General features: G+C 49.7%; 1 protein-coding gene across 6 annotated transcripts in view; it reads right to left on the minus strand.

Moving 5' to 3' along the window:
* Cep164 (centrosomal protein 164) overlaps positions 1-17,120 on the minus strand; it is a 63,644-nt gene that overhangs the window by 29,129 nt on the left and 17,395 nt on the right. For 3 of the 6 annotated variants that reach the window (XM_039082354.2, XM_039082352.2, XM_039082351.2), the window contains exons 4-8: positions 14,570-14,774; positions 10,465-12,129; positions 7,657-7,812; positions 7,167-7,301; positions 6,004-6,081 (exon numbers count right to left, since the gene is read on the minus strand). In XM_039082354.2, coding sequence (XP_038938282.1) covers positions 6,004-6,081; positions 7,167-7,301; positions 7,657-7,812; positions 10,465-12,129; positions 14,570-14,774 — 2,239 coding nt within the window. The remainder of the gene's footprint in view (positions 1-6,003; positions 6,082-7,166; positions 7,302-7,656; positions 7,813-10,464; positions 12,130-14,569; positions 14,775-17,120) is intronic. The other 3 variants (XM_039082355.2, NM_001427257.1, XM_039082353.2) reach the window with 2 other exon arrangements.

Below are 17,120 nucleotides of genomic sequence, written 5' to 3' on the forward strand. Positions count from 1 at the left end.
TCATTAAGTGAGGTAAGGAATTTAGAGCTATGCACGGTCTACACTGTCAACGCCCAGAAATGGACAGTAATGCTCTATGATGATAAGACCCACCTCTTCATCCTCTGAGCATCCTCAATGTACTAGACACGCGCTGCCTTAGGGGACAAGAGATGGCCAAACCGATCCCGCCTGCAGGGAACTAGGCTAACAATGACAACAGTGGAATGTCCCTCATAGACCTAGTTGTGAAGTGCTGGGACTGGGTGTCAAGACTGTCACCAAGCCTGTCCCTGGAAGAAGGGCAGGTAAGGGGGAGGAGGCAGATACTAGCCAGCACAGCACTGCTCAGAGAGAACTCACACAGAGCAACTGCTGTATCCCTAATTGAAAGGGGTACACGAGCCCCTTCTCTTCAGAAAGGTAGTTTCATTCGAGCTGGGACCACACTGCAAGTAGTCAGCATCAGCCCCACACTGGTCTACCAGGAGAGTCAAATTTATGGGAGGCAGCAGGAGGGGTGTGTGTGTGTGTGTGTGTGTGTGTGTGTGTGTGTGTGTGTGTGTGTGTTCACCATATGACTCATCCAGTAAGTAAAGTCAACTCATGCTCCTCAGACTCATCCTGGAATTAAGGAAGGTTCTCCTGTCCTCCCGATTCAATCTGGAGACGAAACCTAGTCCTAAAAGGGTTACCGAGCAACAAATTTGGGATTAGGAGACAGAGAAAGTGTCAGACTCCAGGTAACACCTAGAGGCCTCAGGAGAAAGTATGCACCTTCTCAACTGGTCCCTCCCTGCTTCTCCCAGTTCATCCCAGTCATATCTTGTATCTCCTCCTCCATGTGCTTAAACCCTGTGCACGTTCTCTGTTGTTTCTAGAGGTCTCCCAGGAAGCCTGGGTCTTTGATCCCTGGACCCTGGGTCTCTCTTTGACAGCGGCTATCCTAGTTGTGGGTTTCTTTATTTGTTTTCCTCACTAGAAGAACTCCCAGTTGAGCTCAGGACCCAGTTTCTAGCATATAAGGATGTTCAGTGAAGTCTTGACTGAGATTTTTAGGGTTTTGTTTTGTTCTTTTTTTAAAGAATGCATGCGTCATGCCAGCAGTATGCCTTTAATCCCACCAGAGGCAGCCAGATCTCTGAGTGCAAGACCAACCTGGTCTACAGAGCCAAGTCCTAGTATAGCCTGAACTACACAGAGGAACTCTGTCTCCACAAACAAAGCAAAGCCAAGAAGGATTTGTGTGTGAGACAGTGGTAAGCACTGAGGCCTCCTCTCCTCCTCTCCCAAATGGAGGTGTAATAGCTGTTTGTCAAGGTCGTATGGGGATTAGACTGTTTCACTGCAGTGCTTATGAAATGAAATGTTAGCTCTCAACTACTCAAAATGATGGAAGGCCATCAAAACTCAGAAGGTGGCCAGGTATGGCGGCACACACCTTTAATCCCAGCTCTCCAGAGGCACAGGCAGGTGGATTTCTGTGAATTCGAGGCCAGCCTGGTCTACACAGTCAGTCAGGCAACCCTGTAAGACACTGCCTCAATAAATAAATGAGTGAATAAGTGATTAAATAAGTAAACAACTAAATGAAAGGATAAATGAATGGACACATTAATTAATTAATTAATTATTAATTAAAAAACAAAAAACTCAAAGGATATCCGTGGCTGGGAGGCAGCTCCATAGTATAGCAAATGCCTGGTACGCCTGAGTCTAGGCTTCATTCCCAATACTGATGGGAAGACAAGAAGGAGAGGACAGCAGACAGAGGTAGATTCTCATTCTTTTTTCTTTCCTTAAAAACACAGGCCTTTTATGATTGTTTTATTTGTGTCTATCTGTCTGTCTATCTGTCTGTGTGTGACCCGTGTATATGAGTACCTGTGTGTGTGTGTGTGTGTCTGTCTGTCTGTCTGTCTGTGTGACCCATGTGTATGAGTACCTATCGAGGCTAGAACAGGACATAAGATCTGCTGGAATTACAAGCAGTTGTTGAGCTTGTATGGTTACTGATGTGGGTGCTGGGAACCAACCCCCAGTGGTCCTTGGGAAAAATAGCAAGTGATTTTAACCACTGAGCCATCCCCCCTAGATTCCCACAGTTACAGTGGAGAGGACACGACTACAAGAATCCTGAGCTTCATCTAGGCAACTCTCAAGCTTGACCCCTTCAAAGGATGGCTTTCGGCCTGAGGCATAGCTCACTGGTAGAGTGAGTGCTCAAGGCATAAGGCCCCAGCGCACCACCTTTAGCATCCCCTCCTCCCCACAAGGGAAGATTTGCGTATGACTGGGTGATCTCAATCTGCCTACCTAAACATAAAATCGCTGAAGCAGGGCGGCCACTAAAATAAATAAATGGCCTTGGCCTGTATCCATATTTATTGACTACATCAATAGGACAGGCAGAAATGGGTGGAGAAAGCAGAGGAAGTTAAACACTGGCTGTCTGTCATCTACGAAAGGATGCAGGAACCTAATGCCTCATCTGACTCTATGTTGTCCTTGTTCACCCAGCTCCTTGGCACGTCACCAGGACTAGGGCCCGAAGGCCCCAGCCGTATGCACGCTCCAGGAACTTGGGTACAGACTCCTGCTCCAGGCTTTATGGGTGCACAGCTCTGCTCCATGTCTCTCAGGCTCTAACTCCCAACCTCCCCCTGCCACAGTCCCAGGCCCTTCTGCATCTCACGGCATATTTCAGGACTTCGCCATCTGTGCAGGGAAGGGGTGAAGAGCAGTGATGGTCAGAACCAGCTCTTGAATCATTCATCTAACACTTTTCAAAAGTCAGGAGGCTCCTGAGGATGCAGTCCCACCCCCTCACCTGCCCAGAGCCCCAAGGCATGGGCTCCAGTGATCCACACAGGATAGGAGGGCAAACAACGTGGGATTGGAGAGGTTGCCTTGACAGGTCAGGCTTATTTTCCAGGTCTCGTGCCATTCTCAGTTCTTCGCACAGCTCCCCGGGTACAGTTTGCACTTTCTGATCACACTGACATCATCCTGTGATTTCTAAGCCGAGGTTCCCTCCCTCTCCTTTGACAGCTGATGGCTTTTCATCTGCACCACATGACCACAGACCACCTGCTCACCTCCTCTGCCTCCCTGCCCCTGAGGGGAAGCCTCTTGGTGTGGGTTCCATGAACCCTTCCCTTTAGTAATAGTCGAGCAATGGGTTTGAGTTGGAAAGCCAAGGAGGGAGCCGACACTGAGCTGCATTCTTACCATCCTACTGCCCTCTCATGGAAGTCAGAGCGAAATGACTGCTTGGCAACACAGGGCAGAGTGAACTCAGAAGAAAGGTTGTACCAGGAACTGTGAGGGGCGGGGCATGACTGGACACTGGGACAAAAGCTATTTTCAAAAGCAATGCCCAAGTGGAGGCAGTTTTGCCTGCCTAGAAACCTACACTTGCCTCCACCACTAACATCTCCCTCAAGAAAAAGCCCTAATACCTGCCTGAGGCTAGAACATAGGACTCCAACACCCCACGTGGCAGAAGCCTGAAGACAGGAGTCAGGGGTCTTGACTAAGTATCACCCACTATAGATGCTTCCCCACAACACTGTGGTGCCAAGCAGGCCATTCGAACATCTAAAAAGCTCCCACTCCCCCAACCACCACCGAAGGGAAAACGTCAGAAGTCCGGATCACAGCCAAAGAGAGAATACTTTTCCTGGTTGACATCGTAAGCCATTAAGAAGTCATCATGCTCCCACTACAGTGGAATTTCAATACGCCAGCGGATGGTACAGAACAGATACCTACTGAACCCAGAAGCCGAGAGAGCGAAGGGAAGGAGAAAACACCACCCAGCCTGTCTGGGTCCCCTCCATTCCATTCCTTAAGCTGTTAAACAAAGCACAGCCACACTACCTGTGTCGCAGGCAGTGAGTGGGCTGGGTGTACAGACATAAATCACGTGCCCACCCCCTTTCGGCAAACAAGCACGTCTTCCTGAGCCCTTCTCCTGTAACAGGCATCTACCCGGGTGCAAAAGGACCACCTGCAGTCAGTCCACACTGGTGAATGGTGGGTGAGAGGAAAACCAAGTCTGCCTGTCGAGAGGATCAAACTGGATTCTTGACTCAGGCAGACCAGCTCCCGCTCAGAAGGAGCGGTTTCAAGGCAGACATGTGTCAGATTGGAGCTACAGATGGGACAGTCGGGGAAAGTGCTGCGTTTGGCAGAAAGTGTTAACATTGCAATCAAAACATATCTGACTGCAGAACCAAAGGGCTGGACAGACTCTGTGATAATGAGCAAAGTTTTACTGTGAAATGGTACCCACAGTGAGGGCTCAAGTACCAATCCAGAGCTGGTCAGCCAAGGAGTGGTGAGTCCGATGTGAGGACGGTTCAGTGGGCAAAGGCTTGTTACCAAGCTTCAATCCCCAGGACCCTCATGGAAGGAGAAGATGGACTCCAGCAAGTTGTCCTCCAACCTCTACATGTGTGCACACTCACATGTGCAGACAAATAAATTAAAATGCAATTTTAAAAAATAATAAGGGGTTGGGGATTTAGCTCAGTGGTAAAGTGCTTGCCTAGCAAGCACAAGGCCCTGGGTTCGGTCCCCAGCTCCGAAAAAAAATAATAATAATAATAATAATAAGGACTTGGCTGTGGTGCTTGCCTTTAATCCCAGCAACTTGGAAAGCAAAGGCAGGTGGATCTCTGAGTTCAAGGTCCGCTTGGTCTACAGAGCGAATTCCAAGACAACCAAGACTGCACAGAGAAACCCTGTCTCAAAACAAGCAGATGATGATGATGACGGCGGCGGCGGTGGTGGTAGTGGTGGGCAAGGCTGAGGAGATGCCTTGGAGGGTAAGAGTGCTTGCTGTGTAGCCTGAGTACCCAAGTAAAAAGTCAGGTGTGGCCATGTACCTATAACCCAGCACTGTGGGAGGAAGACGCAGGCAGACCCCTGGGGCTTGCTGGCTGCCAGCCTAGGCCAGGTTCAGTGAGAGAACTATCTTGATGGAGTAATTAGGCAGGGAGCCACAGAGCAGAACACCCAGTGTTCTCCTCTGGCCTCCATGTGCACCTGAGCACATGCTCCCGCAAATACACATGTGTAACACGCACAGTCACATGCACACAAAGAACAGAGATGATAATGAAACCGATTACGATGTGTGGTGGGGGCACCTTTGCTTTTCTGGCTGGCTTTGTGGTCATTTCGATGTAATAATGTAAATAATGATGTACATAATGATGTAAAGGTCATTTCGAGTTTAAGGTGTGGAAGGCATGAATAAAAATGTAATATATAATACCTATATGAGGCTTAGACCTTGCAGTCAGTATTGAAATGTCTGCATGAACCTAATTTGCAACTTCATGATTCATTGCTTATAACAAATATTTTAGGACTATTTGGAGAACTGTTAATTGCTTAAAATTAATAAATCAAACACCAGAGAATATACAGTAGATGTTCCTATGATTTCTGGTCCAGGCTCCGAAGTATGCACCAAGGTTTTGAGTCTGAGGACATATGAGCTGGACTGCCCATGTGCCCTCCATGAAGAACATGTGGTGGCAGCACATGTTAGACTGCAGAGACAAGACCGTGGAAGCATGTTCCCAAAGATATTCCCACCTATATGCCTTTGCCCACCCTTAAATCTCTGCTTGGACTGTCCTGTTTACCTAGACTATCCCCTGTCTAAAACTTCGGTTTTCTTCAAAACCCAGGGCAAATGCCATCTCTTCCGACAAATTTGCCTGATGTCTAGACAAGCAAGCTCTTCTCCGTGCAGTGTATGAGAAAGGGAAGGGACGTACACATGCACGCCTCATTATGCTCAAGCACCCGCTAGCCCGTGGACTCCCAAGAACTGGTCATTTGATAGCTGAAAAAGATGAATGGATCCCCTAAACCCCAGAAATCCTGGGCAGACCCAGATGGACCAGTTCCCTTTCTAAATATGCTCAGCAGACTGCAAAGGCTTCTTCCAAAGGGAAAAAAAGGTACTGCCCGAGGCACTTAACAGCAGGGGCCTCAGGTTCTTACCTCATACTCAAAGTTACCTCCCAAGGCACCAAGGTCTAGATGCAGATTCTTGAGAAGCTCACTGGAGCTCCGGATGCTCTGTGAGGAAAAACAATTGAGCTTAGTTAGGGTTTCTGTTGAAGTGATGGAGACCATGACCAAAAGCAACTTTTCATTTCTGCTTACAACTCTCAGGTCACGCTCCCTGACTGAAGGAACTCAGGGAAGGGACTGGAGGTAAAAACTAATGCAGAGGCCGTGGAGGAGCGCTGCCCACGAGCTTGCTCCTCCCAGCCTGCTCAGCCTACTTTCCTATAAAGCCCAAGACTGCCTGTGCAGGGACAGCACTGCCCACAGTGTGCCAGACACACATCAATCACTAATTAAGACAATGACCTACAGGTCTGCCTACAGCCCCGTCTTATGGAAGCATTTTTTTTTTTTCTCAACCAGGGTTCCCTCTTCTTGGATAACTCTAGATTGTGTTGGCAAGTGATAAGTCTAAAGGAACCAGCCAGTCCAGCATGAGGGCATGCAGGGGAGAGTGGGGTACCCAGGCAAGGCTTTGAAGGACTCTGGGCAGACCTTCCACTAAAGCCTCACTAAGTAGCCCATTATCCAGGGAGCAAAAGGCCAATCAAGTATGTTGTGTTCTCCAGATCAGACCTAAGATGTATACAGACTGGTCAAGAAAGGAAGTTATTGGGTGGAAATATCACTTTTACTTATTTTTAAAATGGTTGTGGGGGAGGGGGTGGCTCCGAGGTTATCCAAAGGCAGAACCAACCCATGTTCCCACCAACAGAGGATTGCACGAACAGAACACGGTGCAGACACACACCAGGCTTTACACACTCACCACAGCATACTGAGTGAGAGGGTGCTAGACATGAAAGAGAAACACTGTGTGAGCTTACTCATATGAGACATCTAGAACTGGCAAGTGTATGAGAGAAAGGGGAAATGGGACTTAGAGGTTATCAGGGGCTGGAGGGGAAAGGAATGATTTATTGTCTAGTGGCTAGAATCTGGGATTTCGAACAAATTCTGAAAATGGACAATAGTGGTGGTAACATAACTTTAGGAAAACAACCAATATCCCCGAATTGCTGTACGGTTAAAACAAGTTACAACGCTTACGCATGCCCACAAGTGCTCAAGAGGAAAGGGTGTCTCGTCATTACCTGGTTGTCGCTCTCCTCTTCGTCCTCCTCGTTGGTCTCTTCCCCCAAAGTCAAGAGGCTGAGAGCACTCTTGCCCTCATGGACAGAAGCCAAGAGGCCCTTTGTACAAGCAGCAACCTTGAGACCCTGTGGAGGCTCCAAAACAGAAGGGCAACAACAGGGGAACTCACCAGGAGGACCTTTGGAACGATCCTGGCATGCTCCCTTGATTCCTTAGACAGGTTCCCAGTCAAGTCCTACCATGTCCACGAATCTACTTTACAGTTCTTGCTCCCTTCCCAACTTCTACTACCCCAGCCACGTGGATGGGGAAATCAGCACAGGTGGCTTACAGCCCAGCCCGCCCCCACTGCCAGGGTGACTCTGCTCAGACTAGATGACAAACTCTTAAAGACACGGCTTGTGTCTCGGTGACAGGCCACCGTTCCAGGTGTGACACCCAGAAGGCCCCGCAGTAGCAAGATGCATGCACAGCAGAGAAAGGACTCACCAGCATGGCCTCCCCAAGATGCCCAGGATCTGCCGAGCTCCCCAAGCTCACACTCTGGGATCCACGAAGAGCGGAGAATGGGGCATCCCCAAGCCCTCGTAAGGGAGCCAGGCCCCAAAGAGGGGCCTGGACTGGGGCTAAGGAGGGACCCAGGACCTGGGCAATAGAACACATCTCGTTACAAACCCCAGAAACCGCAAGGCTCTCAGGGTGTCGGAAGCAGATATAAAAATAAAGCATCTAAATTCTGCCTGTTCAAGTTTAAAAACGCCTCCGCCTGGAGGCTGCTAATGAAGCACAGCACCCAGAAATACCATTGTGCCGACTGGGTGAGTGAGAAACGGCAGGCTGGCTTCCTGATCCTGCTAACTTGTGTGCTCGCTCACATCTGGCAGATGCTAAGACGGGGGGAAAAGGGGGCACACATAACAAGGGAGTAGGATGGGGAGGTAGAGATAAAAGTCTAGCTACTAGAAGTCTCTTGACGCTTGAAAGTGATGAGTCAAGAAAAAGCAGCCTCACTACGCTATTGACGAACATGGAGGTAAACACAGGAGCAAAGCGCGGGCCTCCTGGGAGGTCTCTGCACACGGGCGGCTGCTGTACTTAAGTGCGAGCCACAAGTCATTCTCTTTGGTTTGCTTTCCCCCGGGAGCCAAGTGAAGACTTCCTTTGTGCCAGTGAGGACTGGAGTCACAACCCAGACTGGGTCAGGATGTGTGAAGCCTCGGGCTACTCACAGCCCCTCACACCTCCAGTTCTTCCGTCTGCGAGGTCTGCTACTCGGCCCAAAGGAGATGAGGAACACAGGGGCTCCTGGATGGGCCCAGTGCAGCAGTACGTGTGCACTGTGTGCGTCTGACTTAACAAGAGCGAGAGGCCAGCACAGGAGCTGCAGAGACGGCTCACGGGTTAAGAAAGTCTGCTGATCTTCCAGGGGATCTGAGTGCATTCAGTTCCCATAACCCACTTCGGTCAGCCCACACACAACCACCTCCAACCCTAGTCCCAATCTTTGACACCCTCTTCTGGCCCCCACAAGCACTTGTAGTTGCACACACCCATGCACACACACACCACGCACACACACACCACACACTATCTTAAAAAAAAAAAGAGATCGGCGTAGCATACTGGGAATACATTACAAGACCCTTCAAAACTTTTCTCAAATTTATAAAACAGAGAGAACGTATTTTGTTCCACTCTAGCCCCTAAGAGTAAACGAAGAAAGGGGGATCCAAAGGTCAGGGTCACCATCCTCTCAGTTAGGCTGGCCCGCAGAAGAGTCTCTGCTCTCAGAGAACACCTGAGGTAAGATCTGTTAATGACGGATCATCCTCCCTGTTGTAGAGCATCTGGGTCAGGGAGAAAGGCTGCCGACACGTGAAGTTGGCCAGCGATGCTCAACACTAGGCCCTGCTCGTCCTTAGGCTCACCTAAGGTGGGCTCTGTCACCATGTGGAGACCCCACTTAAGTAAGCGGAGGTGGGTATGGTCAAGAGCCCTGTCCAAAGTCACAGGTTTAGTTGGGCAGAGAGGGGATTGAGCCCTGGAGTATCTATCTCAAAGCAAGTGCTTTGTGTGCTCCTATGACTATGTTAAGAAAAAGCACAGGAAGTTTCTCCCAGTGAATTGTGAGCAAGCGGAGCCTGCCCGGCCTGCTCAGCCCCTCCGCCTGTCCAAGCATTATCAGCAGAATCCTTCCCACACTGTATTTATAGAAAATTACAGACTCCTGACATGGTTAATTTGCTAACATGCTGGGGGCTTGAGGGAGGGAAACGGGCATGCTGGGGGCTTTGTTCTCTTGGGCCTTTACTGAGTCGGTGGTTAGCAGGGAAATTATAGATCCCTGGCTCCTAGCTGATCATCTCCTATAGACGGCCATTAACTCTGAGCATGGGGCTATGTGTGCCGGTGTCCTTCAGAGCAGATAAATGTGATGCCATTGTGCTAATTAAAACTTTCAGGGTAATCTGTGGCTTATCCGATATTTATAGTACTATACTAGTTATTAGAACTAACGGAGAAACCGGTGCGTGTCAGCAATTAGGGACCAGAGGGGACAACTGGGTAAAGTGGCAGCTGGGCCACAGCAAAACAGCTAGGGAATTCAAAGTGAGCCCTGTGGTCTCCGTCCAACTTGATTTCTGAATGAAGAACCGGGTGAATCTTGGCAGTGAAGGGATGACAAGATAACTCCCGCCATTTGGAAAATACCAGTGGGAAAGTGAAGTCAACGCCTGAGGCGGGGTCATGTGATTTTTCTGGGGACCCTGGGAGGCAAGGAACAGAAGCAGCCGACTGGGTGGCAGCAGCAGACTGAGGGCCCTGTGCTTCCTGGGGACTGTGTGACTCCAAGAAGGGAACATGCGAAGCAGAAATTCCCATGATTCTAGGGAATTCATGTTCCCTAGAATCGGCAGATGGGAAAGGCTTCTCAACTCCCAGAAGGTGCCTGGATCCTGTACGAGGGCGGGGGTCAGTGCCACTGTGCCCACCCTCAGAAGCAATCCCTTCCCAGCAAGTGTGTGAACCGCCCGTGAGCATGGCTACGGCCGGGGAGGGCTGAGCGGATACCCTCAGCTTTAGACTGCAGACAATGGAACAGAACAAACTTGAAACCCAGGTCATCTGCCAGGTGGCTGTTTGGGTGGTTAAGGGATCCTCAGTTAAGAAAGAGCATCGGGAAAGCAAACGCTGGCCTGAAGGCTTTGGAGGAGCAGTGTCAGTACCGCCTGCTCCCTCCCTGCTGAGCTGGGGGAGGAGGGCAAGGCCTTAGGCCCTGCTACCTAAGAAGCCTACCTGGTTGAGAAGCTGCATCTTGCTTGGCTCTGCAGCAAGTCCAATGTCGGAACTCGGTGGGACTAGCCCCTGCCTGAGGCCGCTGCTCGGCTGGCACTGTGCTGGCTGAGAGGGCTCCTGCCCCGGAGGGGCGGACACTGCTCCTGGAGGATGTTCTAGCAGCTCCGGCCCCCAGGTCAGTAACCCCGAGTCCCTTTCTGGAGCTATGATGGACTTGTGTTCACCCTCACTAGACATCCTGGAAGACTCATTGGCTGTGCCACAGACCATGCCGGCGACATCTTTGCACGGCACTTCCTGCATGTTCTCAGGCAGCCCTAGCCCCTCCAGCCGCCTGGAGATCTTGACCATCTGCAGGATGTGCTGATAGAACCTCTGGTCCTCGGAGTAGTCTTCACTCTCGGACTGCTCCTCCGCGGAGCTCACGTGGGACAACTGGGGCCCCAGGAAAGGGCAGAAGTGCACATCTCTAGGCCCTGGGCCTGACTGGCCCATGACAGGAACAGACCCCTGGGGGTTCTGCAGGTCCCAGGGGAAGTTGTTTACCTCACCTAGGACCTGTGAGCCAAGGGGTGAGGCCAGGCTGCTGCCCCCTCCACTACTGCTATCTGAGTCAGCCGTGGGAACACTAGGCCTCCTCTCTTCATTGGGAGGTTCTGGAGCCTCAGGTGGAGGATGATGCCTGTCTTCGATGGCAGGATCCCCTGAAGGGGGCTTTGGAACTGGTTCTGATGCCGGGGTGTCAGGCGGCATCAGCAAGGGCCCCCGTGGTGATTCTTCGGCTGAGGCCTCTGCAGCCTTGGGAGCAGTGGGTTTTGTTTCCTTGCATCTCTCTGGGGCGTCCTTGTTGATAAGCTTGGAGACCTGCCCCATCCACAGGCCTGGAGGCTCTCTCCTCCACCTCTCCCTGCCCAGGTCCCCACCTTCCCCAGGGACTCCCTGCCAGCTGAAGTCTTCTGCTGGGCTGCTCTCTAGTAAAAACCGCTTGTTCTTCCGGGCAGCTGATACGTGGCCAGATGAACAAAGGGACAGGGAGGGCTCCTCCTCAGAGGGTGGTAAGGAAACGGGGCTCTGACCTTTGTCCCCTCCAGGGCCTGTGCAGTTCAGTGCAGCTATGCTGTGGTTGTGATGCTCCCCTCTCAGCTGCAGGCCTTTGGGAGCCTCAGAAAGCTTAGAGTGAGCAGGGGTCTGGCTCCTACATTCTGACACATCCTGCCCACTGTGGAGTAGTTCGGGGTTCTGAAAACCCCCCGCGCCGGGTCTCTGCTGTCTGGTCCTCAGTTCCATTTTTTCTATTTCAGGGTCTGAAAACCCCAGGTAGATTTTCTCTGTGGCCTTCTGGACTGACTCCAGACCCTGTGGGTCTCCTAACTCTGTCTTGCACTGGATCGAAGGCCTGCCTAAGATTTTCTCCACGTCAGCAAAGATCTGGTGGGTTCGAGAAGCTTGGCCTTTGGAGAGTGGCTGCAGCTTACCAGGAAGGGCACCCATGAGAGGCCACGGTGTGTCGCCCAGCATGCACGGGCTCCTCCCTTTCTTAAAGGCCTCATTTCTAGCCTGTACCTCTTGGTCTAGGTCCAGATCAGCAAGCCCAGGTGCTGAGAGAGGGGACAGGCCACGGAGAAAGGAGGAAGAAGGCAGAAGTCCCTGTTCAGGCTGTGGTTCCTAGATGGGTATATAAACACGCAGAGAAAACTAAGACTGACCTTCTGATATATTCTTTCTGCCTCAGCCCAAGACCCGAAGCAGGAAACCACCCTCCTTAAGGTAAAGCAGAAATCAGGGAAAAAGAAGAAAGGCCAAACAAGGCCAAACTCCCTTAAGCTAAACATGTGCCCTTTTCTAGGTTCTAGTTCAGAGAGAGAGAGAGAGAGAGAGAGAGAGAGAGAGAGAGAGATTAACAGCCTACGAACCTTGCTCCAAAGGACCCTGGAGACTAGGTACCTAGGGAGCTACCACCGTGTGAAGGCTGCAGCATGACAGGGAAGAACGCCAACATAACCTCAGGGATCCCAGAGTAGCCCTGTTTTGTTTCTAGGCTGCCACAGAGCAGCCATCTGCAGATGCCACTAGTCAAAGCCTGGAAACCACAGGCCTGTGTTCAATCCCCAAGCTTCCTCTAGCCCTCAGGTTCAGGATTGGCTACTTTTATCAAGGACTACTTTTATGCTGTATCAAGGACTCCAGAAATGTCCTCTGAGAGAGAGAAGAGAGGAAGCCAGGGAAACACAGTCAGTGCCTTCTATAACCATTCCCAAGTTGAGACTGCTTAAAGACATCCAGTCACAGAACCTTGGGGCTACAAGAGAGCCTTTCGGTAGCCAACAGCCTCTGCAAATACACTAACCAGCCAGCTGGGAGCACATATTTTCCAGAGGGCCCAGGCCACCTGAGCCCAGGTAGCCTGTGAGCCTCAGGCCTGACCACTGGACAAACACAAGGTACCTGACCTGAGTCCTAAAAATCCCACTGAGGACCTGGTCCAGCTGTCCTTCTAACTTCAACAAGAAGCTCCTGGGACTCAAACACACATCCAGAGCCATGTCTGTCACCTTGAGTCAGGTTGGAGCCTGCCAAAATATCATTTTGGATTATCCTGGGCTAAAGAAAAGCCCACCACTGCCTTCTGCTTTTCAAATACATGAGAGTATTAGAAAACTCCAAGATTCTATTTGGAAAGCACCTGTCTTCATCTTTCTGTGGGATCAGGTGTCTCACCCCATTTCTCAGAACAGTGTGTGCACAGAGCTGGGGGCAGCAAAGGGATCCACAGCAGCAACAGAACATGAACATGACAGAGCGAAAGACTTAACAACTGCTCAAAACCAGAACTGACGCCTTAGGAAAGAAGAAGGTGGGGCTGGGAATGGGGCTTGCTGGTAGAACACCTGCCTAGCAAATGTGTGGTCCTAGGAATCCTCAATACGGGGACGGACGGATGGACACACACCCGCATGCACACACACACTCACTCACACTCACACACACTCACACAGACACACACACTCACACACACACTCACACACACTCACACTCACACACACAGACACACACTCACACACTCACACACTCACACACACACTCACAGACACACATGCACACACACTCATACTCGCACACACACTCATACTCACACACACACTCACACTCGCACACACACACAAACACACATGCTCACACACATGCTCACACATACATCCACACAAACTCACACACATACACACGCGCGCACACATGCACACACACTCACACACACGCACACAGACACACTTACACTCACACATACTCCAGGTCTTCCCAGTGCTCCCCACAGGCCTGAACTGAGCTGCTTCCTCAGCTTGCATGGAGGGAACAAAGTCTATATCCTCAACCACATACAAGGCTCTCGCTCAGCTCCTCCTGAAGGAAGGGTGACCACGTTCAGACATGCTGAGGGGCAGATAAACAATGAAATGAGCAGAGCCCTCAGAACTCAATAAAAAAGCTACTGGAAGCCAAGTGAAGATGATGCCTCTAACTCCTGCTGTCCTCCCGCTCCTCCTCTTCCTTCTCCCCTCCCCCTCCCCCTCCCCCTCCTCCTCGGACTCTGGCCACAGAGACCTCCGATTATGTCAACTGAGCCAATGGCATATATGCATCAATTATAGGCTGCCCTCAAACTCGTGACCCTCCGACCTCAGCCTTCCAAGTCCTAGGACTGCAGGTTTGTGACACGAACCCCGGATTTTCCTTTAAAACCTAAAGGCACTGGTGTTCTGACAATTTTAAGATAATGACAAATAATGAGTCCACACCCAACTCAACAGTTCCTGTCTATTACCCTTCCAGAGCAGCAAATGCCACCACTTCTCCAATCAATCGTAAAACACAATCCTTGCCCCGCTGAGCTCACACTCTCTCTAGTACAGTCGTGCAACTTCCCAAGAAGAGAGAAGAAAGTATTCACAGAAGTAACAACTTCCAGAGGCTGAAAGAAAGATCTGCCAGGTAAAATGAGACAATGTCCTGTCAAGAGTGCATTGTCTTACCCCCTGGCAGGTCCCCATGGGTCCCCACACCCCTTTGGACTGCAGCCCTGGGTAGAGGCTGCCTCAGGCTGACTCACCAGAGGACTTTTAGAGGTCTCTTTGTCCTTTTTGTTTTTCTTTTCCTTTTTCTTTTTCTTGTCTTTTTTCTTAATGGCCCCGGGAGCCGACCACTTCTCCCGCTCTTGGATGACCAACTTCCGGTAGTGCTCATCACAGGGGTGGTCCCAGATGGACTGCCCAGTGTCAAAGTTGAAATAGTAAAGGTCGCCTGTGATGTTCTGGCTAGGGGTGAGCAGAGTTTGGAAGTCAGTCCCTTCTAAGGCCCAGCAAGAACAAAATTCATTAAGAAAGAACAAATACTGGGATATATAAACTAACTTATAGCAGTGGATAGTTGTTTTATAAAGTGTGCTAAACATCAAATGTGACACCGAAGAAGAGACAAATAAGGAACTGAAACGTAAATCTAGGAAATTACCCAGAATACAACACGGGAGATATGTTATTTTATAACATATAAAACATATAACATGTTATAAAGACATGGCGAATAAGACAGGGACATTTAAAGCTGCAACCACAGATGGCTTTTTTTTTCCTTTCTTCATTTTATTTATTTACTTTAACACAAGCAACAAACTTCTGAACAATTACTCAAAGAAAAGAGATACCTGAAAATATACTAATTGATTTTTTTTTTTTAAGTGGGACTGGACAGATGGCTCAGCAGTTAACAGCACTGGCTGCTCTTCCACAGGATCTAGCTGTGCTACCCAGCACCTATATGGTGGCTCACGAGGTCTGTAACTCTAGTTCCAGAGGATCTGACATTCTCTTCTGACCTCCATTTGCAAAAGAATAAAGAAAAAGAAGAGTCCACAAGGAGCTGACCAGGGCTGGGGATGAAGCTGAACACAGGAAGCTCTTGTTCAGGCCCTGGTTCAGGTCACTCCCTCTCCTCGCCCCCACCTCCTGCACTGCATAACCCATCAACCTAATGTTAAGTGTTTAACCCCGACAGGAGCGGTGTCTCGGCAGTTAAGGGCACTTGCTCAGTTCCCAGCACCCACACAGCAGTTCACAACTGCATGGGACTCCGGTTCTAGACCCTTGACATCCTCTTCCAACTTTCTCGGGCATCTGCATGCACGGTGTACAGACAGACACACAGGCACACGCACGAGCGCACACACGCGCACACACACACACACACACACACACACACACACACACACACACATAGATCATCTTTGTAAAATTATGCTTTTCTACACAGTGTCCCAGGCACAGCGTTTGAAGTGGTACTTTCTGGTCTGAGGCTGTGGAGGACCTGAGCTCTCAGGACAAAGGAGTTAGAGAATTGAGTTCATCTCTTCCTACCTGAGGCCGACCTAGTTTACAAAGTCAGTCTGGGAGGTACATGGAGAGACTCTGTCTCAAAGGGCAAAGCAAAAACTGGCCTGAACACTCTTACACCTCAGTGGGGAGGGATGAGAAAGGGTCTGATTATCTGGCTGGGCTGGAACTCCCTAGGCAAACCAGGCTTGGCCGGCCTCACACTCACAGCAATCCTCCTGCCTTTGTCTTTTATTTTTGTGCACTTATCCGCACACAGCTTCATTTCTATTTTTAGAATGGAATTTGAAGTTAAAACTTTCCCCACAAACAAAGTTCCCAGATTAGTAAATTCTACCGCATATTTAAAGCAGAAATAACAGCTATCCTTGTCCAGCAAGCTCGTCCACAAACCTGAAGGGGAAGACATCTCGTTCTGTGGGGACAGTGGCAACATGGCAGAAACGAGATGAAGGCATTATGAGAAAATGATACTACAGACCAGTTTCCCCCATGGATACAGATGCAATAACACCTAATGAGATTTTAGGAAATCAAATCCCATAAAATATAAAAGGGACCATGCATCATGACCAAGTGGAATTATCCAAGGAATATGAAGTTTTTTTAACATTTGAAAATCGGGGTCTGAGAAACAGCTCAGCTGGTGAAGGCGCTCAGGGACAAGCCCAAGGGCCCGAGTTCCCTTCCAGGAGCCCACATGGTAGACAGAGAAAACCGACTCCCACAAGTCCTCTGATCACCATACTTACAAGTGCTACGGTATGCCCACACCCACAAGCATAAGTCCGTAAGTAGATAGGTAGGTAGATAAATATAAATACAGAAATAAATGCAATTAAAGATTAATAAAAGTGCCTGAAAAAATCAATCGATGAATTTGACTCTCAGAAAAGACTGAAAAAGAAAACCAGATAATCTTGTCAACACGTGTAGTAAAGCACTGACTGGCTCAAATCCATCCACCCCTCTCCAAGGCTCAGCCAGCTACAGAAGACATTTCCCTGAGGAACGTCATTTACGGGAAACCCACAGCCAACAGCTACCTAACAAAGCAAAGACATCTGCTGTCACTACCTCCTCTGAAGGTTCTGGTCACCAGAGTAGAAAGGAGGAGACAAGAAGACCTTTATTCCTAGGAGACAGAATCGCTTCTGTAGAAAATGCTATAGAATCTTAAAATAAGTAAATAAATAAATAAATAAGCCACTAGGCCTGACATAATTGATTTTAGCAAGGTTGTACAGTGCAAGATCAATATACAGAAACCAA

Source organism: Rattus norvegicus, chromosome 8 (assembly GCF_036323735.1).
Source record: "Rattus norvegicus strain BN/NHsdMcwi chromosome 8, GRCr8, whole genome shotgun sequence".
NCBI classification, from domain to species: domain Eukaryota; kingdom Metazoa; phylum Chordata; class Mammalia; order Rodentia; family Muridae; genus Rattus; species Rattus norvegicus.